General features: G+C 38.9%; 2 protein-coding genes across 6 annotated transcripts in view; both read right to left on the bottom strand.

The window, feature by feature from the left end:
• The window catches only part of afap1l1a (actin filament associated protein 1-like 1a), a 58,449-nt gene extending 53,563 nt beyond the window's left edge, over positions 1 to 4,886 (bottom strand). For all 3 annotated transcript variants that reach the window (XM_057850381.1, XM_057850379.1, XM_057850377.1), the window contains exon 1: positions 4,748 to 4,886. In XM_057850381.1, the coding sequence (XP_057706364.1) occupies positions 4,748 to 4,769 (22 nt within the window). In that variant the 5' untranslated portion in view covers positions 4,770 to 4,886. The remainder of the gene's footprint in view (positions 1 to 4,747) is intronic.
• A 3,585-nt stretch (positions 4,887 to 8,471) lies between these two features.
• ablim3 (actin binding LIM protein family, member 3) overlaps positions 8,472 to 25,925 on the bottom strand; it is a 109,288-nt gene continuing 91,834 nt past the window's right edge. Inside the window, exons 14-22 of one of the 3 annotated variants that reach the window (XM_057850060.1) lie at positions 19,029 to 19,163; positions 18,838 to 18,908; positions 18,463 to 18,631; positions 15,194 to 15,223; positions 14,068 to 14,123; positions 13,650 to 13,716; positions 13,539 to 13,549; positions 13,349 to 13,429; positions 8,472 to 10,839 (exon numbers count right to left, since the gene is read on the bottom strand). In XM_057850060.1, coding sequence (XP_057706043.1) covers positions 10,726 to 10,839; positions 13,349 to 13,429; positions 13,539 to 13,549; positions 13,650 to 13,716; positions 14,068 to 14,123; positions 15,194 to 15,223; positions 18,463 to 18,631; positions 18,838 to 18,908; positions 19,029 to 19,163 — 734 coding nt within the window. In that variant the 3' untranslated portion in view covers positions 8,472 to 10,725. The remainder of the gene's footprint in view (positions 10,840 to 13,348; positions 13,430 to 13,538; positions 13,550 to 13,649; positions 13,717 to 14,067; positions 14,124 to 15,193; positions 15,224 to 18,462; positions 18,632 to 18,837; positions 18,909 to 19,028; positions 19,164 to 25,925) is intronic. The other 2 variants (XM_057850059.1, XM_057850061.1) reach the window with 2 other exon arrangements.

The raw sequence follows: 25,925 nt of genomic DNA on the forward strand, positions 1-25,925 counted from the left end.
ACAAGGAATTATTTTCAAGCAATCAAACAGGAATCAAATGTTAGAATTGAGAACTACAGTACAGTATTATTATTCCTTCTGCAGTAGTTTATAAAACAAACACAAAAGAAAATTACATTTACTGCCCTCAAGAGAACACCAGTCTGTGGCCCCTATGGCTTTTATGCAAACAAAGTCAACCATGTCACTGAAGAAATTACTGGATGTTAAAATCTGTTCTGTGAGTGGGTGTTGAGAGATGGGGATGACATGTATGGGATTTGTTTCTACCTGACAACATCCGCTTGCACGCCGTCATTGTGATGCAAACCTGGCATTGACTAAGACAGACGTAATAGGATGGTAACATCACTAAACATTGTCCATGGGAGAGGGAAGGTTAAAACACAGCCAATTATTAAATTAAAGATTTCAAATGACCCCTAATTGTTTCATATAAAACAGATTATTAATTTTTTTATTGATTTGAAAAATTATAACACACATGCAAGAAAATGCTTAATATATCATTTTTTAAAGTGGTCTCCCACTAACGCAATGGATTATTACCAGGGGTGCACATAAGTGGTCCGCATGCGCGCATGCGTACTGGACGTAGACAAACGCGCTGGCCCTCAACGGCTTCCATACACTTTTGCGTACCGATGGCTGACCACTGTATTTGCGGCGGACACGAGAAAATCTCAATATGTCGAAGAGGCAGGCCACACTGAGTAATTACTTCCGTGTTCCCCCACCCCCGTCAAAAGACAGACAGACGACAGAGACGTCACCGGAGCTACCGAAAAAATGTACTTTTGCTGAAAAGTGGCTACAGGAGGTACCATGGCTAGAAGTAAATGATGCTCGCACGGAAATGCGGTACAAAATGCGCCATGAGAATCCCAATGTCGCCGATAAGAGCAGCGCATTTTATGTAGGATCAAAGAATTTCAGCCATCCAAACTTTGAAAAGCACAAAAAAAACAGAGAGCATGTGGCAATTAAGCAAACTATCGATGTCAAACAGGACCCCACTCGCCCTATGGTCAAGTGGCGGAATAGGGCGGAATAAAGGTAATGAACAGCGACATGCACTGACAAACGTGTTTTTGCTCACATTTTACAGAGCTAAACATGCACGTTCAATGAGGTCTTATGAGGAGGACATCCCACTTTTAAAAAGGCTTGGAGTTAATGTGGGAGCCGCATAATGCCCTTTATTTTGAATTGGTGCTTTTTATTTCTTTACATTTCACTTCAAAGTAATGGCAATTTTATTGTTCCAGTTGATGTAAATCAAGCATTAATTGTTAATATAATTAATTAAAGTTAATTGGCTCTAAGTAAAGCTTGTCATAAATTTATCGCATCAGGCGGGTCAGCTCTCAAGCTCAATGAGGACCAAGTCACATCTCCAGGTCCTCCTCTGAGAACCTGGGCAAAAAAATTATGTGCACCCCTGATTATTACATTCTTTTAATGTCCATTTTGCGGACTAGGAAAAGCATTACTAGGAAAAGCACCACTAGGAAACTTTTCAACCTTTATAAAATATTTCCAGAAAATTTATGATAATATGTCGACTGACAACTAGTTGAATGACACCTCTTTAATGTCTTGGGGGGTCTTTATCGCTTTAACCGGCACTAATTAACTTTGAGGAGGGTGGCAGCAACCCTGCCACACAAAAAAAAAACCTACAAATGTGCTGACTGCTTTACGGCATACGTCACTTCCCCCTCGCCCCATTCACTATAAAGACGGACGGCGATGCAAACGCTTTTCCATGAATTAGGCAAAGATGGCAGAGCAAAAAAAGAGACAAAAACTTTTGTCTGAGGAGGAAAAAAAGAGATGCTACCAGGACATACAGAATAAACATTGGCCCGGCTTTCGTTCGCTGGCGTAATGCGTGGGGTGGGATTAGCCACACGGTTGCTAACCGTCATATGCTATTGTTTAGCCACAACTGGATTCATCATCTTATTACTATTCATCGTTCACACAGCCGCTGAAAACAGAAAGTTTGTTTTAATCAATCTGCAGGCGGCCAGGAGATTAATTTTCGATTGATTTGATGATTTTACAACACTGCGCAGGTGCGCTGGTCCTCATGGGAAACGCAGTCTTCCTTAAAATGCGTACGACAGAATAAAAAAAGTCTTAAATAGCATTATTATGTGAATTAGAATCATATTTTGAGACGATTCGAATATATAAAACAATTTGGCAAAGTGCAGATGACGAGAAATTAGTCTTTTAAGCCGCCGTTTAACCAAGCCTACCATTATAGGGCTCTAGCGTCCCCAACAGGAGGATTACGTCGGCAGGGTCATGGTTTCATCTGATTTAGAATTCAAACCATTGAGGGGGAATTATTCAGAATGAGGAAAATGCGACGAAGAGAGCCGCAAAATGTCATTGTTTTGGTCTCTTTACTCCAATATTTTTACAGGATATTCTTTTTACTGAAGTATTTTTCCCCAATTGCTAAATAAATGGTATGGTAATGATAAATACTTGTGCTAAATGGAATATGAAATAATAAAAATGCATTTATTCAGTACGACATGGCAAAATTACTCCATAATGGTCAAAACTGTCGACTTCACCTTTACTGTCGCACCTCCCGAATGATATTTTATGCCACCGTATTTAGGCTTTTGTCATTTCCCTGCCCCGGCTTAGAAGAATGTAAACAAACCAAGAGGCGTGACAGCTAGCTGACACGCTAACCCGAACCGAGTGACGTCTCAGAGTCTTATTTTCGCTTTTTGAAGCAAAAAATCACACAAAACTAACCAGGATCATGTCACACAGTAGCAGGGTTGTTGATTGTTTTCGCCGATCAGCAACCCACCCGGCTGCGAGCAAGTTACAGCTCGTTCTCCTGCTATGGACAGGAGAGCTCGCCAGGGATGCAGCTGGAGAGTACCGCCGGACAAACCAGTCGACGTCGGAGGAGTGCGTAGCTGCCACATGGTCAACACGAATATGGCGTAAAATAATGCTTTACTACACAGCGAAGACGTAAACAGAGAGCGGCGTGCAGTTGTTGTGCAGCTAACATGACAGGATGTGTCTGAGGAGAACTTTTCAACATTTCCGTCCATGATCAAATGTAAGTAAATAGTCCTTTATTTAAAGTAAGTTTGTAGTGTTTGCTTTGTAATCGCTGTATTCGCGGCCATTTATAACACAAATTTGCAATTTCTGATGGGGTTGAAAATTTGACAGAACACTGGCCACATGAAGAGGGCAATAAGCCAAGTATAGCGCTCTCCCGGGGCGGGGGTGGTGGTGGTTGTGGTGCGACAAGCTGCCGGTCGTTGGCCGAGTGACATTTTCGCATTGACATAATACAAAATACGTTGTTTACTCACTTCCTCGTAAGTCCAATGGTCCCACAATATTAGGGCTTGTTTTGACCAATATTAAATGAATGGGAACCTTTTGAAAGCCAAAAAGGCTCACAAGCCTCTCCCTAGTGCAGCAACAATTTTCTGCAGCCATTTGGCTCACATGATGTGAAAAAGAAACAAATTCATCCGCATAATCAGCTGAATCCGCAGTCCATCTGCACGCTATAACGCAATGCTGCATTGTGAGATGCTGACCCAGGTGACGTCACATTCGCATTCGTCCTAAACCCGAGACTGAAGGCAGAAGTCACTCATGTTCATGGCGCGGGATTAAAAAATTGAATATATAAAACGATCGCTTCCACATACGTCCAAGCGGTCCATTTCATTCAGGAGCATAAAACGCCACGTGAAATATGAAATAAACATACTTTTTGGTGTCATACGCACGTTAAGGCATAACACTACCACATTTGTCCATCGGCGTCGCTAAAATCGAGCAAAACTGAAAAGCTACCAAATGTTTCTTATATTATTAAGGAAGCGGGTCACCAAATCCCTTGTTGGACTGTGAACAAAATTAAGGTTAGTTAGACCAGTGGAATGTATAGGCCTACTATGAGAAGGTGGTATGTAAAACAATTTCAGTCAAAGTTACCAAAGGTTTTAACTTTCAACTAGTTGCAGTCACATTGCTGTCAATCTCAAACAAGAATGATACAGTAGAGTAGAGATAAAGAACAGTCACAAAGTTGTGACTGTTAAATTGGGTGAGATAATAAAATTAGTAGAAGCATTTAGACTCCCTTGTTGATTTTTGGGGGGACTTTTTGTCATGCCTATGATTTAGCAATGTTTTCAAATTTACATTATTTAGTTGATAATGAATGAATAATATTGTTCAAGATTTTTGTTGTAAAATAATGTCTGACTTGGTTTGTCTTGTGTCTCCAAATGACAACAGACTATGCACCCATGGGTAAGGCTTGTAAAAGTAATACTCTACAATGATGCACCTCACCTCAGGCCAAAGCTCACATAGAAGGAGTAGGGGTAGGCTTTCAGTCCAGTAACAATGTTTTGCAGTGCAGGGGGCAAGTGCTCTCCTCCCAGAAAACACACAGTTGCATATAATGTATTGTTAGCTGTTTCAACAGGAACCACCACATAGTTCTTTGTAGAAGAAACAGAAAACATCGGTAGTGGATCTTTAAAAAAAAAATGATTACCACATCTCTGCCTCAAAGTTCAAACATCAATTCCATCACATCATACTGTATATAACTTGACTCAACAGGAGCTCCATCATAAATCTTTTGATTTCCCTCACACGCCCACTTGACTAGTTGACACCGGGGGGAAAGTTAAGTTCACTCATAAACTTTAAATCAATTTGAACTCACCTTTGCCTCCGTTTGAGGTCATCCCGAGGTGATGACGCCGTCCGTGAAAGAGTTCATGCACTTTTTAGAGGAGCATAATGGGCGAGCTCCCAAAGTCGCTCAACATTTGCTATTTGCGCCGCAATCCGCAGCAATTTTCAGATAGACCACTTTCTGCTCCACTGGGTCCTAGCGCCTGCCAAGTCAACGCTTCACTGTTAACACTGAACCACAATAAAGTGTATTAAAGTCAAGGGCGTAGGTTTGGTCTCAACATTGGTAGGGAGAAGGGACGATATGTCAGCATAGCTTGCATGTACACTTGTTGCTGGGGACGGGACATTAACAAGACCAAACAGATTGGTTGAACGGGGCTACATTTCTCACAAATATGAACCTAATCATTTAATAGGCTAAATGATCAAAGCAAAACTAATCTGTATTGACTTATAATAGGGGTGAAAGTGTTTAGAATTTCTTGTCGGAACTCCCCGACGTGAAGGTCGCCACGGAGCCCGAAATTTTATTATTTATTTTATTTTATTTTATTTTTTTGGTCAGTTATTTCCAGTGTTGGGCACGTTACTTTAAAAAAGTAATTAGTTACATTACTCACTACTTCTTCCAAAAAGTAACTGAGTTAGTAACTGAATTACTCTATAGTAAAAGTAACTAGTTACCAGGGAAAGTAACTATTTCCGTTACTGTAAAAAGAACTTGTTGTATGTCAAAGAATTTGAAATTTTCTGAGCAGTATTCGAGTCAGTGGAATAGAGAAGAACAGACAGGTAGTTAACTTGTTAGGTGCTTCAGCAGATTTGAATTGCTTACCACAGATGTCGACAAAAGCTTTGCCCCGGGACATAAATTACACATTACATGCAGGTTCTTTCCTTTAATTTCGACAAACTTGAAATAGTGTCGATATCTCGACCTCTTAAAGGACAATTTTTCTTCTGAATGCTCTGCTATCCCGACCCTGTGCATCTGTTTTGCGTATGTGTGTTTGCCGCACGCGCTGTTCCGGTTTGCTTGTGAAATCACCTCTGATTGACTTACCACGACACATGACTCTAACCCTCAGCAAATCACAATCACTTCCATCGCATCTCTCGAGGGGCTGCATTTAGGTAGGCTCGTTTCCCGACAATTCACGTCACCTTCAAAGCACCTGCCGTCCTCAAGATGGAAGCAGAATTATTGCTGGCTGACAGTGGGAGATGGGAACACGGCTAGCATCAGGTGTAGCAAACACAGAAACGTTACCAAACTTTGGAAAGCATTGTCTAATTGAATGAGCAGGGACAAACAGCTTGGAGTCAGAAGTACGTGCGCTATTCTCGAACCTGAACGCACCCCAAGTCTTGGATGACAAAAACAGAGCAGAGTAGACTCGCTACATCTGAGAGTTTCTTCAATTTATTCAGAGTAAGTAACATACCGCTTTTGACCGTCAGTAACGGTAACGGCGTTGTAACGGTGGAAAAAGTAATTCGTTAGATTACCCCGTTACTGAAAAAATAACGCCGTTACGTAATGGCGTTATTTATAACGGCGTTACTCCCAACACTGGTTATTTCTATAACACAAAAAAATTTATTTTCATTCAAAGTTGTAGTTTTTAAATGATTTGCAAAAAAAAAGTTAACAAAAACAGCAATAACCCAAACCTCCATCTCCTAATTTTTATTTTCCCTCATTTTCTCACATACTAAATGCCAAATTTTAACTACTTAAGAACATAAGATGTATATGGCGGAAAACACAGACAAGGCTGAAAAAGCAGTTTCTGCTCTCGCACCCCTCCCAATGAACTGCTGTATTTTAAGCCAAAAGAACTGTTGTGTCAGATAGAACAATATGTCTATATGCTGCCATAGCAGATTCATGGCACGTTAAGTCCCCAAACTATTTTTAATTTGTCCATTTTGTATACAGACGTCGCGCGCCGCCTTTTTTTCAACCAGCCATAAACAGAAGGTAAGTAATTATATTTATTAATCAAAATGTGTCATTTATAGCTTAGAATCATTAATTGATGTCTAATATTTCGTTTAAAATAAAAAACGACTTTAAAAAAATCATTTACTCGCATACTTTACAGTTTTAAACAAATTACGTCAGAATGAAAAAATTGGTGTCTGTATAAAAGTCACAGATAGGTACCTCATAACTATCACTTAATTGTATTTTTCGCATTTTTCCCAATATTTTATTTTATAATCGATCCAAACAAAGAAAAATAGGGGGGAAAAAAGTTTTTAAAGGATATATCAAAATGAAAATCTCGATTACTCCTTGACGTTTGCGATTTCCGCATTGCAACCCTTGTTATATTACCATGTTTCACCCATAAAATCCCCCAAAAATCCAGCTGTGGCCCTTCACATCTGTGTCTTGACACTCGATGATACATGCTATATGGAGTTTTTGGATCGAAACAAGGTGAGTACGCGATATTATCTCGTAAAAGTCATAACGTCTTTAATTCTGCTCTCGCGTGTTCTCACCTCCAGTTAGGGTTTTGCTGTTTAAACATTTTAAACATGCCCTCCTGTTCAAAATTTTCTTCCCCCAGAAAATTGACATTTTAAGCTTTCCAATGATGTATCACATGTGCAAATCTGATAATTTTGAAATTTAGACAAATTGGGGGTCTCAGAGCTGAACTTCAAGTCACCTAAGTGTTTTCTGCCATATTAAAATTGAAGTTAATGTAAACATTTACTTTTTTGTGTGTGTTTTTTTTTTTTAATAATAAAGATATACTGTAAGTAACAAATTCAGAAAAATAAGTACAAATGACTTATATTATGCAGTGTGAAATGGAATATATTTTGAAGATCGCACTAACATTGACTTTTTTAAATCATAAGGAAATGAATAAGTAGCCTAACACAAATGAAAAAATATAAGTCCAAAGTGCACATTGACAGTAAAGATGTTCTGAACCATCCCATCAGAGCAAATAAAACTAAATATGATAAATAAGCCTACTTAACTCTTGCCTCGCTCTTAAAGATTTGATCCATTTTCTGTTGCATTGCCCTTTTTTGTTGCATCAATTCAACAAACTTTTTTGTTGTTGTTGCTGTTTCAGAAAAAATGCACATTTGAACCAATCAGAGCTAACTATCTCTGGTGATCACATTTCAGTATGTCAGCCAATTGAACGGATAAATGAGTCCAGTCGTTTTGCTTTGCTGCGTGCATTCGCACATTGACGTGACTCGTCATCGTCAGACTCAGATAACTGCAGCAGCTGGGGAAACCTCCAAGCTGTCCGTGGAATAAAACAAATAATAAATATCGGTGGAAACGGATTACGCTACACAAGCCCTTTATTATGCTTGTTGTTAACACTTGGGTATGTAAATCGGATGTTGGTAGAGTGTTTTCTTCTTGGAGATAAAATGCATGTGTGGCAGCTTTGTATTTTTTTTTTTTTTTTTTACATAGCGTTTTGACAGTTGCTGTCATATTTTCGAAATGAAAGCAACATATACCGGAACAGCGTTCCAGCCCTGAATCTTATACTGGAACTGTGTTCCTGACCGTTCTGGCCCACTTTCACCCCTGCTCATAATAACTGTCATGTGTATTGATTCAGGTGATACAACGTTCAATTCAAACCTTTGTTTTCAAAATCTACAAAAAAAAAAAAAAAAAAAAAAAAAAAAACATTTTGAAAACTTCCAGAATAAATATTTTTGATTTAATTTATGGGACTTCATGTTAGCCTTCATTGCCCTTCACCACAAGAGTAATACATTGCTTTATTTGGTTGTCCTTCACCTTCTTCCCCCTTGTTTTCATCTCTAAAGTGCATCAGTGTGTTGCGCAATTATGGAAAAAACAGTTTCTCACAGTTAATGAAGGTTTACAGTGGAAAATACCTCTCTCTAAGCAGCTTCCTATCGAGTTTTGCAGGTTAGCAAGTTCCCACAGTTTGATGTTATGCAAAATCTGATGCAGGTCGGACTTTCAGTAGCAAATTTAGTGGTGTGTTCCCCACCACCACGAGATAGATGTCTTTTCACATTACTTACAGTGGCTGCTGCTGGCCAGAAAAAAAAACTTCTAATATGCCTCTTCTTTGGAGAGAGCAGAGGAGGCAGCATGTTGTCCACATACTTATTTCGAGTTTGTGTGTGCGTATGAGTGTGTGTGTTTGTTGTTGGGTTAAGTCATCAGCCGATCAAAAGTGCATTTAAGGAAAAAAAACCCGGTGCATTCAGCAAGAGAAAAGGGTTAATTGTAAGTCTAAGCATAATTTTAAAAAATCACTTAATAATGGTAGGGTCAATTCTGTCCTTACAACATATTGGAAGACAATGTAAATGACCTATACAACTTATTTTAATAATGCGAATAAGGTTGCTTAAAAGTTGAGCATCCTGAAAAGTTGGTAGTGTTATGTCTCTACTACCGTCCCTATGCAAACCTACGTCCTTGATTATAGTCATAGAAAGATACTTCTCTCTCCCACTATTTACAACAACCGATTATCTTATGAGATAAATAATACCCAAATAAATAATGGTTACATGTACAATTTGTTTTTCATTAAAAAAATACAACAAAAAAATTAGTTTTTTTTTTTTTTTTATTGAATAATTAACGAGTTATCTATTACCTTAAATCAAGAAGAAATTTTAAATGCGTTTTTAAAACCTGTTATTAATATAAAAATGTCTGCATATTTATGTAGACAAACCAAATTTAGCATTGGTAACAATGCAGTACCGTTCAAGGTTCTTCAAGAAAAATGTGTGCTCATGCAGCACATTTGATTTATAACACGGAAAGAGGAATCATTAATGAGATAAAAATAATACAATTAATCCTCATTTCAACAGAATCAAATTAATTTCAACTAATTAAAGTTAAATCATCTCAGTAATTTATTGCAATTCAAAAATATTAAATATATATTTAAAATGGTTAGCAATGTAAATGCTCAGAAGGATGGAGAAATTTTGTGCTGTAATAATTTTGCATTACTAATTTCAAAATATAAACACAAAGAGTAAGCAAAAGAGGGAATTGCAATTTCAATTTAATTTTTAGAAATAAACTCCAAAGCATCAGTTGAAAGGAAAAACGTCAACAAATTTCAGCTCTTTAGCAACGTGAAATTCTTTCTTTGTTACTCATCATAATTCATAACCCTTATAATGACTACAAAATTATTGGATAGCCATTTTTGGATGTTTTTTGGATGACCACGATCCCCAACACTCTGTTGCAAATTTGCAATGAACTCCAACAGATAGAAGACAGCATTGTTTCTGTGGCTTGCCTTCTGTTATCAGTTACGTCTATTGCACATTAATAAATATTACGACACAGTAAATGCATTGCCATTTACTTTGAATAGGTGGCAGTGTGTACTGCTAATCTGTATTTGCCCACTTTGGTTTTTCATGTTTAAGTCAAATACGTTTAGAAGCACTTTCCATTGCTTGTTTGTTATTAGTCAGAACAGTATAAATAAACACAGTATTCTGAGTAAGAGTGCACAATCATGGGGAAGAAGTAAATATAATGGAAAAAGCACAAAGAAAATGGTATTTTACCTCCCATCATGTATCAATTGCACTAATAAAGTGACTAATAAAGTACTGCAACTACATTCTACTTATTCAGATTGCTGGTGCTGCACACTTATAAAATATATTTAAAAAGCATAACAAATAAGGCAAAGCCAAAATTCTCCTTCTAGTGTCAAAGTTGGGCAGCTATGTTTTTTTTTTTCTTTATTATTATTCTGTATGGTGCAGACATGCCTTCCTCCTTCCTAAAGAAAAGCACAACATGGCATCTACACTTACAAGTCTGTATTGCTTTCACTGGTATGCCCACAATTTGGTCAGTTGCTTGAGAAGATCTAGAACATGTTCTCAGTTATGGCAGTGAAACGGTGCAGAAATCTCCATAGATCATCAGTTTCTCTCTAGATGTCAGTCTGGCAGTATTTAATGGATGTCCACACACTCTTAAAATAGTCGGGCTTGTTTCTTTAGCTCGTTCCTTTTCCATAAAGCCAACCTGTCAAAATCCTCAATGGTCATGCCGAACACTTGGACAAACTCCTCTGGGGACAGGTGTCGCTAGGAAAAAGACGGAAAATCTTTTTACATTCTTTTATCCAATGTTTCATTTTCTAATGCCAAATTTATAGTTTAACAAATAAACGATGACGTTAAATTCTAAAGTCTTATGTTCATGACCACTACTGAAAATGGAATTTACACTAGTGGTTGTTAAGGGTGTAACGGTACATGTAATAGTATTGAACCGTTTCGGTACATGGTGCTCGGTTCGGAACGGACGCGTACCGAACGAGTTTCTGACGTAATATAATCCTTACTTTTTGAGGCTGTGAGTCGATCGGGTTACAGTTTCTTTGTGTAGATTATATTTACCGTATTTTTCGGACTATAAGTCGCGTTTTTTTTCATATTTTGGCTGGGGGTGCGACTTATACTCAGGAGCGACTTATGTGTGGAATTATTAACACATTATGATATAATTTCACATGTTATTTTGGTGTTTTGCAGTGACACTGATGGTTTTGTAAAGTTGTTAGCATGTTCTTATGCAATAGTTATCTGAATAACTCTTATAGCTATGGCCACGTTCACGTTCTGCCTTTGGCAGTGTATGTTCAATTGTATTATTGACTTTTTTATCTTGAAATGGATGCATTTAGTTTGTGGCGCTTTCACGCCCACGTGAGGGCGCACTCGCACTTGTTTACGTGAAGAAGAGTGCTCACACGCCAGAAGAAGACGGACAGCTACGTAGCTCTGAGTGAGTGAGTGGGCGAGTTAGCAAGAGAGAAAAGACGGCTGCGAACCTACTTTCATTGTTTATGCTTTTAAATTATCTCTACAGATGCAACGCCTGCGTGTATCATCTTTTCTGTTGTTGTTGTGTGTTTTCCACCAGCGAACGGACACTTAGAGCCAGTTGTGTGGTTGTTTGAACGATGTGCTAATGATAGCGAACGCATGCTAACCTGTTACTTATTACTGTAATAGTACCTAATTATCATTTATTTACGTTGATGCGAACCTGTTTGCTATCGAGGACGAAATTGATTCAGCAAATTATACGGACGTCCAGCATAGCCTTTTGGGAGTTCGCTGTATAGCCAGGACCGAGCTGTAGCTTAGGACAGTATATTCACATGTCGTTGTTCATGCACTGTACACTGTACATTTATTTAGCATGTTGTTCTCTATTGTATTTTTATATTAAATTGCCTTTCAAGATGACATGTCTGTTCTATGTGTTGGATTTTATCAAATAAATTTCCCCCCAAAATTCGACTTATACTCCGGTGCGACTTGTATATGTTTTTTTTCTCTTCGTTGGGCATTTTAAGGCTGGATCGACTTATACTCAGGTGCGACTTGTAGTCTGAAAAATACGGTACTCTGTCTTCTCTACTATAATGAGGAATTACATGGTAGGACAGTATAACCCAGAAACGTCAACAGCGCGACAACGTGGCCGCCGCGAGAATGCAGTGAAACGCAGACGTTAGAGTCAATCAGCCAATGCACACCAGTCGCAGTGCGGCCGCGTGTTAGATGCGTTCCAGAAGCGGCTCAACGCGACGCACGCGAAAAGAACGGCAGAGTTTATTATTTTACGCGAGACGGGGCCCTCCTGCGTCAATACTACTACCGGTAGCTAGGATCGGGCCGGAAGGCACTCATGTAAAAATACAGAGGATCCGGTCGATTTTCAAACTAATAAGCAATTGTAACCCACTTTTTGAGTCCATCAGATCTCTTGAGTGGTAGATCGGGGCACAGTTGACTTGTCTTTGTTGATTTACTTCTGCCTTCTCTGCTATAATAATAACCAACACGGCGCCGTGTTCAATACAAAACCCTCCTACCACAACAAAACAAGTAGGAACTAATATTCACATAGGAACTAAAGTTATACAACATAAAATATACAATATAAATGAATACTACATCACATTTGTAAAATATAAACACATAATAAAATAAATAGTAGGCCATTTAAATAAAATAAATTGAAATGAGCTAAAACACCTGTAATTAAATAAAAAGAATAATACACAGATCCTGCTTACACAATTAAAAGTATTAATTTCTGTGTGGCGCTTTAACTTGAGAAAATCCACCAATAAAGCTTTTGAAAACCGTTCATAAGAAAAAAAAAATGTTTCATTGAGGCATTTCATCTGTAAAATACATGTTTAAATCTTTGTCATTGGGATTGCTATTCTCTTTAACACACGACTTCTTTATTCTTCTTTCTTTCAGAAAGAAAGCTGACCAATACGCGGGGTCTGACAGGCAAATTGCCGTTGGATCATCTTTAAATACCCGCTACTTTTTGAGCAGAATTCTGGCTTTGTATAGGCTAATGTCCCTATTGTTGAAAGCACAAAAGTGTGTAATAAACAACTAGCACATTTATATTTTGCATTTTGTTTTCTTACTGTACCGAAAATGAACCGTACCGTGACCTCAAAACCGAGGTACGTACCGAACCGAGATTTTTGTGTACCGTTACACCCCTAGTGGTTGTATAAACCCACCCTAGGGCTAATACTGCCTGCTCATAATTTACCTCTAGTCTGGCTCTCTCAACATCTTTGGGAAGTCTATTCCTCCCTCTGGTGGTGACAATCAGCGCCTCATAAGGATAAATCTGCACGGGAGTTCAAATGTGCTTTACATAAACTCTTTTAACATGATTAATACTTGGATAAGAACAGTTCAAGAACAGCTGAACAGAAAAAAATGTGTAAAACTCTTACCTTGTATTCCGCTGTAATTGAAATGAAAATGAGTTAATTCGGTGCAAGGGATAACGCTTAAATTCACTAGTTCACATTCAAATGCTTCACATGAACAGTATTTCCTGTTACCTCTGCTTCCCCAGTTGACTTCACTGTTGCTGTCGTACTGGTATTGGTAGCAGTCAGCACTCTGAGGCTGCAGGTGATAAATGTCAAGTAAAATTGGTTCAGCAAGTACAGACAAAATTGTGTTTTGCATAAATGAACAACAGATGAGATAGTCCTTTAATGATCCCCAGAGGGAAAATTCTAGTTGCATACTATATATTAGTTTGTTTAACAATTAAATAACAAATAGATAGACTGAACACAGGCATGAAGAAAATGTTATCAGGAACAAGATATATATTTACCATACTTCCTCATAATTGACCCTGTTATTGTCTTAAAGCTTAGGGCGACAGTTCACCGTAATTAAAACTACACATAATTACCAAACATTATATTTACCCAGCCAAATGCTTTGTCTGTTTCACTGGCATCTTACCCGTTGCATACCATTGCGTCCATAACCCGGAAGTGAGGCAGATTTGCACACAAAATCTAAAATAAAAACATAAAAATTATAAATCATTAGTGCTGTAGAACCTCTTCTTTTTTTCAAGTTTCAAAATTAAAACTTGACGGGTGAACTATATTACTATGGAGGTAGATTTGTGTCTTTATTCTTCAATAAAAAAAAAAAAAAACATCAGGGCAGCGGGTGAAGTTTGCCGTGTTGAATCACATTAAGCAGCAGGGCACCGTAGTCCGGTGAAATGCCGATGTCACACCCCCGTACCGGTGCCCTACGTTTGGCTTGGATTCCATCAGACTGCGATGGCTAGATGGAGCCGTGGTGGCCATTATGCTTGTTTCATACTTTTATGCCATTGGCGTACTCACCTGCCACTCAAACACACCGGAACTAGCGCTGAAATTGAATCTTTGTGTCAAAATGATTCAATCGAAAAAAAGTGCCTTCAAAACTTTTTCCACTTCAAAAAAAAAAAGTGCGTTCAAAACTTTTTCCACTTTGAAAAAAAAAAAGAGTTTAAAACTTTTTGCTTTTCAAAAAAAAGGTGACACTTCAATAAAAAATAAAAAAAAAATTCAAATAAAAAACATATTTTCAAAAAAATAATATTTTTGCAAATGATTTTTTTCTTTGATTACAAATAGTTTTTTGATTAAAGCAACTTTTATTGCGATTGAATGATTTAGACACAAATGTCCTACCCCTAATATGGCTCAAACACTAAAAGGATTGCTTCAATTAAAAAAAAAAACACTTTGAATGAAAAAAAAAGTGTTCTCTGAGTTCAAATTTATTTTTGCATTCAAACACTTTTTTTTTTTTTTTTTTTTGATTGAATAATAAAGACACAAATCTACCTCCATATATTATTACAATGGTTGGCAGAAAATGCATTAAGAGCTCATTAACTTCTGCCACAAGATGGCGCTCACTACTAAAACAAACAAAACAAAGCTTTGAAACAGTATTTGTGTAACCGGAAAGACCAACATTCCTGCATGACGTCAACTTTACACGTAAAACAGTTCGTATTCAAATCATTTTAAAACTTGCTTAGTGTATTTTATCCGTGTTACACATAAAATAATCTACTCACCATTCTCAGTGCCATATTGGGACCGAGGAGCTGTGAAAAGCAAACAATGAGACAATTTAAACTTCAATCTTCAGAAATAAAAATGAAATTGGCTTATTCAAATGTAAACGTTTTTTGACAAGCTAGTTCTTGGATTTTTTTTTTTTTTTTTAACTTTAATGCATCAGTGGCTCACACAGGCTCACAGGGACAAAATGGAAACCTGAGGCCCAGTAAGCAGAGGAACCGAACAGAGACATTTTAATTGCTCAATATGGTTTCATGTCATTTTGTTTTTTTTTTTGCCTTACAGCAATAACCAACTGAGTGTTGTTTTGTTGTGTCCCATCCCATTTGAGGAAGAGCTTTAATGAGAGATCTTACTGCTCATAAATTAACCAGGATATGGGACACCAGCTGTGCACAGGAGAGCGAGTGAGTTCCATACACCCGTCAATGGATGCATGCAAATATGGAGTGATGAAGAACGGAATGAAGAAAAGCATGTCTGGGATGAAGATGAAGTAGGAGGAGGGCGAGGAGAAAGCTGGAAACAGCATGCAAACCAAAGAGGGAGATGACGAAAGCGATAGAGCGTGCAAGTGAAAAGAAGCACTTGAAATAAGAGGAGCGGATGAAGACAAGCTGCTGTTTGAATGTCAGGGGCTAAAATAACAGCGCCAATGTGCTGCATGCACAATGATGCTCGGGGAGCTTCGGAACATCTGGCACTTGTGTACACCTGGTTGAGCCTCCGTTGTCAATGACAGGCTAGGATGGTCACAAAAAACGAAAAAAGTAATGACACAGTGCAACTGCCTGCCTGCCTTTCCAATAGCTGTATGACCTTTTTTTAGGACCGGGAGGAGGGCTGTTGTCGGTGTGAGCAGTCAGCAAACCCGTCAACTTTTCTACTGTCAAAAATGTTTTTCATAGAGAGATGAAAAAAGTAATTCTGAAGAGTGGCTACAAGAAGCACCATATCAAATTTATAAGCGCACCAGGTGACTCAGGTCTATGGGTGACTAACATAAAAGCCGTCATTCAATTACAATTTTTAATCACAATCAATATCATGATTTTTAACTCATTAGCGCACTAGACGTGGAAGTGTGGCAACGAGCCCTACCAATTCAAATGGATTGGAAATCTAATCGTGATAAACTAGTGACCAAATCTTATAAATTTACAGAAGTATGCAAAGAGCCAAATCGTCGTCAGTGGCACTGAAATAGTTAAGAATAAAAAGAAAAACTCACAATGGGGTACCGCACGCAGGCTATTTTTAGACCGTGACGTCGCATCGTAAAGCGGAAGTAAAGCCGAAGTGGGACATTATAGACCCACCCTCGCATAGACACAACGCAATGGCGTACCGCAAGCAACACGTCACTTCCACTCATTAATATTCATGACATTAGCTACTGTTGCTAAGTAGGGACAAGTCACCGTTTGTCCCTAATAGGAAATGAATGGAAATCGTGTACGAAGGAGATGTTTACAGAGCTAAACCTACCAATTCTCTCCGAAAATGATGTGCCTGGTGCCAAATTGACTGGCAAAGATGTGGAAGAACATAAAAATGTTCAGTTAAAGAGATGGCTTGAGTGTCGAAGGCTGAAAAAGACGAAAAAAACGAGCCGACCTAAGCATAGCTTTAGCTTTTTTATCGACGCGACTGACAATGACATTCTCCTCTTTCAACAAGCTATCCTTTACCATCAGGATAATTATGTTGGGTCTATGCGAGGACAGGTCTATAATGTCCCACTTCGGCTTTACTTCCGCTTTACGATGCGACGTCACGGTCTAAAAATAGCCTGCGTGCGGTACGCCATTAGTGCTACTTTTCGCCGGTAATCTTTCAAAAACGAACATGCCAATCACGCATTGCTTTTTTGGAACTTGTAGAAACGACTCTAGACATTACGACACATGAAGGATGTTTTCTTCATACGTTTCCGGAAACCAAAAACTCGGGAGGTAAAAATGTGAAGACCGAATCAACTTGCGCGGACTTTAACACCAGCTCGGTGAATCCATTCACATTTCATATGTAGTAAACATTATGATGGGTTGGCATGGTCTTTCAGAGGACAAAGAGGTAAGCCGTTTTTATATTATTAACTTATTTTTTTTAGCGTAACGTTGTGCCGTACTGCTTCTGTCTGACAATGAATGACCTGAAAAGAATTACAATGGTATCTGACTGCCACTGTTACCATTTCTGTTATATATATATATAAAAAACAACATTAGTAAGGGGGAAGTGTAAATAAATCATAGGATTAGGATGTGTTATCACGAAAAAATTAAAAGTGTTCGTTGGCTGTCACTGAGTAGCATTTGCGATCGCTACACAAAGCTAATTAAATTACCCCCAAGAACGGTAAGAGATGTAGGACAACCAGAGGATATATAAGAAAGACAGGGCTGATCCTAAAGGATAGCTTGTTGAAACAGGAGAATGTCATTGTCAGTTGCGTCGATAAAAAGCTAAAGCTATGCTTAGGTCGGCTCGTTTTTTTTCGTCTTTTTCAGCCTTCGACACTAAAGCCATCTCTTTAACTGAACATTTTTATGTTCTTCCACATCTTTGCCAGTGAATTTGGCACCAGGCACATCATTTTCGGAGAGAATTGGTAGGTTTAACTCTGTAAACATCTCCTTTGTACACGATTTCCATTCATTTCCTATTAGGGACAAACGGTGGCTTGTCCCTACTTAGCAACAGTAGCTAATGTCATGAATATTAATGAGCGGAAGTGACGTGTTGCTTGCGCTACGCCATTAATACTAAATAATCACACATTTTATATCAGTTCTAAGATGTACCCAGAAATTATATTTTATATATAGCATAAAATATTTCACGGGTGACGAGTGACCCGGAAAAGTCGTAAAATCAAGGGGTAGCTATCAGATATCAATAGGAATCTCCCCAGAAATTCCCCAAATTCAACAGAAAATGAGAGAACAAATGCCACAAAACCCACTAGATGTGACAAAGGTTGACTGGACATGGCCCAGAAATGCCCCAGAATCAACTGGAAGAGACCAAAATTAACAGGATGTGACATGGGAGTTCATCAGCCATCAGATGAAAGCCTCCTTATGCAGTTTCTCCAGAAATTGCACTTTCTAGTTTTATCTAAATCGATTGACTGTTTTACTACCACAATGATAAATTGAGTGGTGGTCTAAAGTTTACGCATGTAACTAATTATACATGCTTGAATTTGTAGAAACATCAGGAAATGTGGTGCATATCAAAACAGGTGCCTACTTACATCCATTGATAGTGTTGTTGTAAGCTGTAGAGCTGTAGCATGTTGTGTTGAGGGTCTCCTTGCTCCCACTACGAGAATTCCTTGCACTGCCCCAGGGGTCATTGTCGTAAGAACCAGATCTAGCTTTCATCTCCTCCTTAAGGATCATCCTCCCGATGCCACTCCCGATCTGAGATAGACGTACAGTTAAAAAGGAGGTGAAACATTAGAGACATTCAGGGAATTTGATGTGAAAAGCACAAGTTGGGTAAGAGGAAGAAACTAAAAGGTTAGTTTAGGTACCGTAACCTAAGCTATGCATTATTTATGGTGCTTCTGACATCATGTTGAAGTAAGGGGGGGGGGGGGGGGGGGGGAGAATAATGAAGTGCTTACTCTTTGAAGACTGTGACTCCAACTCTCTTCATCTCCCCCAGTTGAGTACCGTCTCCTTGGTACCCGATAGGCTGAGCAGCAATACAGATAAAAGACATTGCCTTATAAGTGAAAGTGAACTAAAGTATACTCTGATGACTTTGGTCCAGTGGAGGCAATAAACCATATGAAGTGAAGCAAATCTTCCATACTTCGTGGAGAGCTGCTGTATGGGTAGTAGTCACACTCTGACTGGGTGTATGGCTCAGGTGAGTAGGTGGACAATCTGGAGGATCTTAGGATATCCTCACTGGTCCTACTTTTGGTTGCTGCATTCAAATGATTGTCTACAAAAAAAAGGGAGGCATTAAGGAGAGAATTGGAACCTAGATATAAAAATTGAATTATGCAACACATCAATCAAACCAGGCCCTCTGGTTTGTCAAATGTTTAAATAGCTGCTGGTCTAAATTAGTTAGAATGCCAAACTCATATTACTCATCTGGAAATGGCTTACATCTGAGCTTTTGCTGATTTAAATATTCAAACACCTGCCAAGAAACGGGGCTGATGGCAGTGCTGTCATGAAAACACTAAAAAGAGATCTTTCACAGTGATTCTATTTTTTCTGCGACTAACAGGATTTATACCAAATAAATTGTCCCTTGATTGATACCGGAAAATTCACTTTCAGCTTCACAATATCTGAGAGGCATATTTTCTGACTTGCAAAAAAATGGGTTCAATATTGGAGATAAATGCTTTATACAGGATTATTTTTCTTTTCATGCACTCCTGCCATGGGAGGGAATTGCCAGGACCTGTAGATACAGTAAGTTGCTTAACACAGAGGACAGCAGTGTAACAAGCAAAATATATTTAGCTGTGTCCTAGTTTAGATGGAGGCGCCAACCTAGAGAGGGAAAACCTCATCACCAAAAGTTGTGTGCAACCCTTTAAAAATGAGACCATTAAGACTTTGGTATATCAGTGTTTGTATCGCATACAGTATAGAGTTCAAACCAACCTGCTTAATGACATGTCAAAGGTTTAAATGTTCTTGCCAAAACAAAACTATCAATAGCTTTGATATGGCTACCTCCAAATACTGTATAATTTAGGTAGCTGCCTATTGAAATTTGGCGCTTAGACCTGTTTTGGAAAATGTACAGTTTAGAACATAGTTTGATTCACACCCCTTAAAGGGAACCTTGGACTTAAAGACTTGTAGGATTGTGACGGCCCCTGGCCGTTTAATAGTTAATTTTCAGAGCTTCTTCCAGTCAGCTGATCGTCGCCTCCACCAGCTGGCTGCTTCCCCTCCCACTGTGACGACAGCTGATCGACGCAGGACGGACCGACGACGTCACCACCGCTGATTGGCCACGGAAAGAGGCGCCAAGCTTCATAAACCTGCCGCTGTCAACGTTCTATGATGTCGCAATTTGGCAGCATTCTGTCGCGTTCCTCCTCGCTAGCTGTCTGCTCGCCATTCACGCTCGTTTGCATTTTGATCGCCAGTTTGATACACTCCCGCTTTTTCGGTGAGGTCTTTTGTGTTTATTCGTTATTGGATCGTTTTTGTTCACCACTGTAAATAAGAGCACTGAAGCAAGTAAGGGTAAGTCGCCATTTCTGTTCAACCCGTTTTCTCCTGTTCTGTATAGAGTAGGCAGTTAGGTTAGACGCTGTCTTTTCTTTGTTCCTTTTACATGACCAGGGTTTAGTTAGCGGGTGGGGTTTAAGTGTAGCTCCTTTTGTTTGTTGTTTTGGCCTGGGCTTACCCTGAAGTCTCGCTTCCTCGGCATTTTGTACATATTCATTGCGAGTTTGATTATTGTGTAAATAAATTTGTGTCCACTTGTACAGTTGTGTGGCTTGTTTTATGTTACGCCTTTCGCGAGCCATCTTTGGCACGTAACAAGGATCTATTAAGCCACAATTGTTCTCTTTTGCCAAAATATTTTATTAGAAACACATATATCATTGCCATTGATTTAAAAATGTATAATATCTAGTACATGTTTTGACCTACGGAGGGTGCTATGTTGTACGCTCGCAATGCATGCTAGGGGTGATGACGCGGTTGGCCTCGACTGGGAGAATAGCTGTGCTAGCAAGCGTAGCTAGTATGACGACTGGCATGATTTTGTCACGTTCTGCTGCTGGTCAGATTGTTTTGTTACAGAGCTGTGGGATGACCTCCCAACGTCATACCTGCATCCAATTCGAGCTCATCAGCAGTGTTTTTAAACTGACCCTAGGCGGCTTGCCGATATATTGACTTGCTGCCGTTTGACAGTTTGTATTCTTGACCCCCTGTTGTGATTTGCATCTTTGGCCTTGGTTTTTCCGTTCGTCTGCCTCTCACCGTGGTTTTTCTTTTTTTTTTCGTTTTTTTTTTAAATCATTGATCCACCCTTTTTGTGTCTCCCCTTTCGCGACCACGTGTTTTTTTTTTTTTTGTGCTCAGTAAACCCTTTTATACAATCTCTATGTTATTGTTGTCTGATTGCTTCCACATTCGCGGACCATAACACTTTTAGGTTTTACCGCACAGAGATAGAAAACGCATTTGGGTTGCGATTGCTTTATAAGGAAAATCATGACTGACATCACGTGGAAACCTGTGGTCTACGCGCTAACACGGGTTCTAATCCTGCTAGAGACCTTCATTTAATTGCTTTGCTGCTCCCTTTTGTGAAATATCGACAGTGCTGTCCTGCTCATCATTTTCAACTCGGGTTCAAATTGGAAGGGCAGAACCGACGGCATGTTTATGTTGCTAAAGAGTGACACTGTGGAAGCACGACAGCGTTGCCGAGTGACGTCACCACACACCCAGAGTACATTGCGTCGTCAACAACAATGGTGACCTACTAGTAAAACAAAAACTTTAAGAGGGGTTTCAATTAGAGATGTCCCAATCCGATATTTGGATCGGATCGGATGCCGATATGGGCAAAAAAATGCGCATCGGTATCGGATCGGCCAACACGGAAAAATTCCGATCCAGACTTCCGATCCAGTTTTTTTTTTTTTTAAGTCCGGCCTGGGTTTTCCAGCGCACCGGTTTACATAATCCACTCCAGTTTTTGCTTCAGTTTCCCTAAAATTCGGTCCGCATTTTATGGCACACCTTCACCACACTACATTTACATTACCGTCTCCCAATTTACCGAGAGACTTTATCAGTAAAAATGTCAGCTGTGTGGGATCATTTCACCTTAAAGGACGACAAAGACATAGACGAAGAGGCAGAGTGCAAAATATGCCACAATAAAGTAGCGTAGTGGTAAAGCTGTAAGAAGTTTTAATACAACCAACTTAATCCAGCATTTAGCGAAATACCACCACAAACAATATGAGGAGTATGTTAAGAAAACCGAAGACAAAAAGAAAGGTCCTACGCAACTAACACTGGCAGAAACCTTTGCTATGCGTGACAAACTGGCACTCGACAGTCCCAAAGCCCAGGGAATAACAAGAGTCATTGCCGAAGAATTCATTCTGGATGACAAGCCATTATCTCTCGTGAGTAAAGACGCACCATCCAACACTTAGAACCACGGTACAACATGCCCAGCCGTCATTACATCCTTCAGCGATTCGGCCGTGGAAGATTCGAGAACGATTCACAAACATCCAAATTCCGATTATTGAAATATGTCAAGTAAAGCGGAACTAATACACAGCGCAGTCTTCGGGACGCAATGAGAAACGGACAGCATTGCGTCCCGAGAGTAAACATCATGCTTGTCATCCGGGTAATGCCAACGGCTTTAACTCAACTCATGCCGCTGGATAAAAAACACAACAATACCTGACTGCTGCTGACAGCCGCTACAAACTACGTCAACATCGTTTTACTGTAGATAATAGATATCATATGTATATAGAACTAGATGCAAAATGACAGACTTGACGGCATTGGCAACATTGAAGTATGGAAAACTAGATGCGTTAGTAAACAGCAGCCATCTTAAAGCAGGAGACTTCCCTAGTAGGCTGTTGTGAACCTTCCAAGCGAACCTAGTTAACTTTTTATTTAAAATACTCCTAAATCGGCAAAATCTGGAATTGAATCTATCTTCAAAACAGTTTTAAAACTTTCACATGTCGAAAGTAGACAGAAGGGAAATTATGGAATAACGGGAGCAATTTTAACAACTTTAACAGCTGATTCGTAAAATTAAATGAATTGAATGTAGCTTAAAGCTGCTGATACAGAATGGGAACTTGAGTATTTTATTTACTGTTTTAAAATGTTAACTTGATACTGAAATAGTCGTTTATTTAAACCTGAGAGCCTTTTTATACAATTTTTGTAACTAATGCACGAAACATTAAAAGCATCTAATAGCTTGGGGGATTCGTGGGATTTTCGACTGAGCTTGTTGGTGTGTTTTGCTTTTTTAAGACAGTTTACAATATTATTTGCACGTTTTACTGACTGACTATGCCATTTCTGTTTGTTATCTATATGGTTTGTGTTTGTCACTGAATAAACAGGTCAGTTTCTTGTTACCAACCGTTGTGTGTTATTCAACCTCACCTAATTCAGCTGGCTAGTTGTTATCAAGAGTGCTAAAACCTTTTTCAACATGAGTCTGACAACTAAGTAAGGAGGCTAAATAACTAAACTTTAACACATGCTCAGATAGGTCGGTATCGGTATTGGCCAGTATCGGATCGGAAGTGCAAAACAATATCGGTATCGGATCGGAGGTGCAAAAACCTGGATCGGGACCTCCCTTGTTTTAATATCAAATTAATATCTTAATTAATTAATTAATATACCTCATACTAATATTTATCTTTCAAGAATTACATGTCTTTCTATCCATGGTACCCTTTAAATAACATTGAAGGAAAGAACATCATCAAGTTTCTCTTATCTCTTTGTCACTCTTCTACATCTTTTTTTTTGAGGATCTGTATCTGAGCCAACACCAAGAAAATAAGCTCTTTCAATCCCAGCTTCATAATGGCCCAGCCTGCGGCAGGGAGCCATTTCATAAATATGAGGCAATCACATTAATGCCACTCTGCACAAAAGCACAGTCAATGGAAGTCGATGGGGTTGACATGCAGCGTAATGTCAGATGGATCGTCCTTCGCTCTGTTAGCCATGATCCACGATGCATTGAATTCCAACCCACACAATGAATGACACCATCGACAGACATTGTCTTCGGGACAAACTTTCCACTTGCCTGACACCACATACACAAGTACACAAGTATGTTCACAGCAAGGTTGGGTAGGCTGTACAGTGCTGACATGGTGCTCCCAAAACAAGAAGAGAGACAGACATGACTATAATCCATGAACTGACTGAGTGAAACAGCAAGTACGGGGGAGTTACTTACAGTAGTAAGGTCACCAGGTTAAATGGAGCAGGATGTGGAGGGATGGTGAAAAAATGTGATTGGATGCAAGAAAAAAGGAGGTGAAAAGAAAAGAAAATGTTACTGGGGGAACTCCTGTGGGAGATGTGACACTTTAGAAAATGATGATAAAAGGTATTTTTGTAGGCTAGATGTGGGTCTAGCTCTCAAAAAGATGACTGCATCATGACGAAATATAATAAGCATGTTTGTTAAATAGTACATAACAGGCCTGTAATCCATAGCCAAGCAATTTTTAGGGTTTAGTTTCACATCCCTTTTCCAAATGTCTTTAAGGTTAGGTTCACTAGTGTAGAATACTCAATGGATTGAAAATGCTGGTTTGTGCAAGGAAGGATTACAACCTGTGATGTAATCTGCATCATTTACAAAGACACGTGTTTGTACACAGGTGGACAATTGACTAAGTAACCACAAAAGCCATCATGCACGACAAAAACGAACTAAAATCAAGACTATTTGCTATTTTTAAAAAAACAAAAAACTATGCAATACTTACTGGTTTAATACACTTTTGATAAGGAGTTTTTATAATACAAAACATGTTTAGGTTTAAAAAGAGCAAACATACCATCTTGTGTTAAAAAGCTGAACCATAGATTTCCACCCAATAGTAAACAACATTCTTTTTAGGATCATAATAATCTCTCCAAAGATTACATACTTTTCAGTTAGGGTTTTTTCAGAGTAGGTTTTTGTTTGCATGTTTTAAATGTGAAATGTGTCCAGCCTGAACACGAAAACAAAGTGATGGCTGAGCTAAGTTTATTTTATCCTTTGCCTGTGGCAAAAATGATCTAACCACTAATAAATGAAACAAGTAAAATTCTATTGATTATATACTAGAGAGGATTTGGTTTTGATTGCTCTATTTGAAATTACAATGATTGGAATTGAAACACATAGAGTGGGGGAAATAAGTATTTAGTCAATTACTAATCGTGCAAGTTCTCCCACGTCCATTTACCATTTGAAAATATAGAGGCCTGTAATTGTCAACATAGGTAAACGTCAACCATGAGACACAGAATGTGGAAAAAAATCAGAAAATCACATTGTTTGATTTTTAAAGAATTTATTTGGAAATCATGGTGGAAAATAAGTATTTTGGTCAATACCAAAAGTTCATCTCAATACATTGTTATATACCCTTTGTTGGAAACAGGGCCGGCCCAGCCTATAAGCAGACTATGCAGCTGCTTAGGGCCCCTGACCACTAGGGGGCCCCCAATCTGGCAATTGTTTAATTCGATTCTCCGCCCTGATGAACTCGTCTAAGTGTCCTTGAGCAAGATACTGAACCCCACGTTGCTCCTGGTGCTGCGTCACCAGTAGGTAGATGGCGAGATAGTGTAAAGCGCTTTGAGCGCCTTGAAAGGTGGAAAAGCGCTATATAAGTATAACACCATTTACCATTTATATTCTGTTTACTACAGTTTGCTTCATTTGACTTTTGTGAGTTTTGATACTTGATTACAAGCTTAAAAAAATAAAAGTTCTTCCCTAACTTCTTTCTTTCCTCTTTTAGAAAAAGGTTTGGCGCTATCTACTGTAAGTACTGAAAATCATTTGGGGTGAGAAGTTTGAAGTATGCAGTGCAACAAAATCTGATTAATATACAAAATATGGACGTTTGGGTTGGATTGCATGTATGGGTTTCACAGTATACTGTGATGAAATGGTGGGCCAAAAATATGG

Source organism: Corythoichthys intestinalis, chromosome 11 (assembly GCF_030265065.1).
Source record: "Corythoichthys intestinalis isolate RoL2023-P3 chromosome 11, ASM3026506v1, whole genome shotgun sequence".
Taxonomy (NCBI): domain Eukaryota; kingdom Metazoa; phylum Chordata; class Actinopteri; order Syngnathiformes; family Syngnathidae; genus Corythoichthys; species Corythoichthys intestinalis.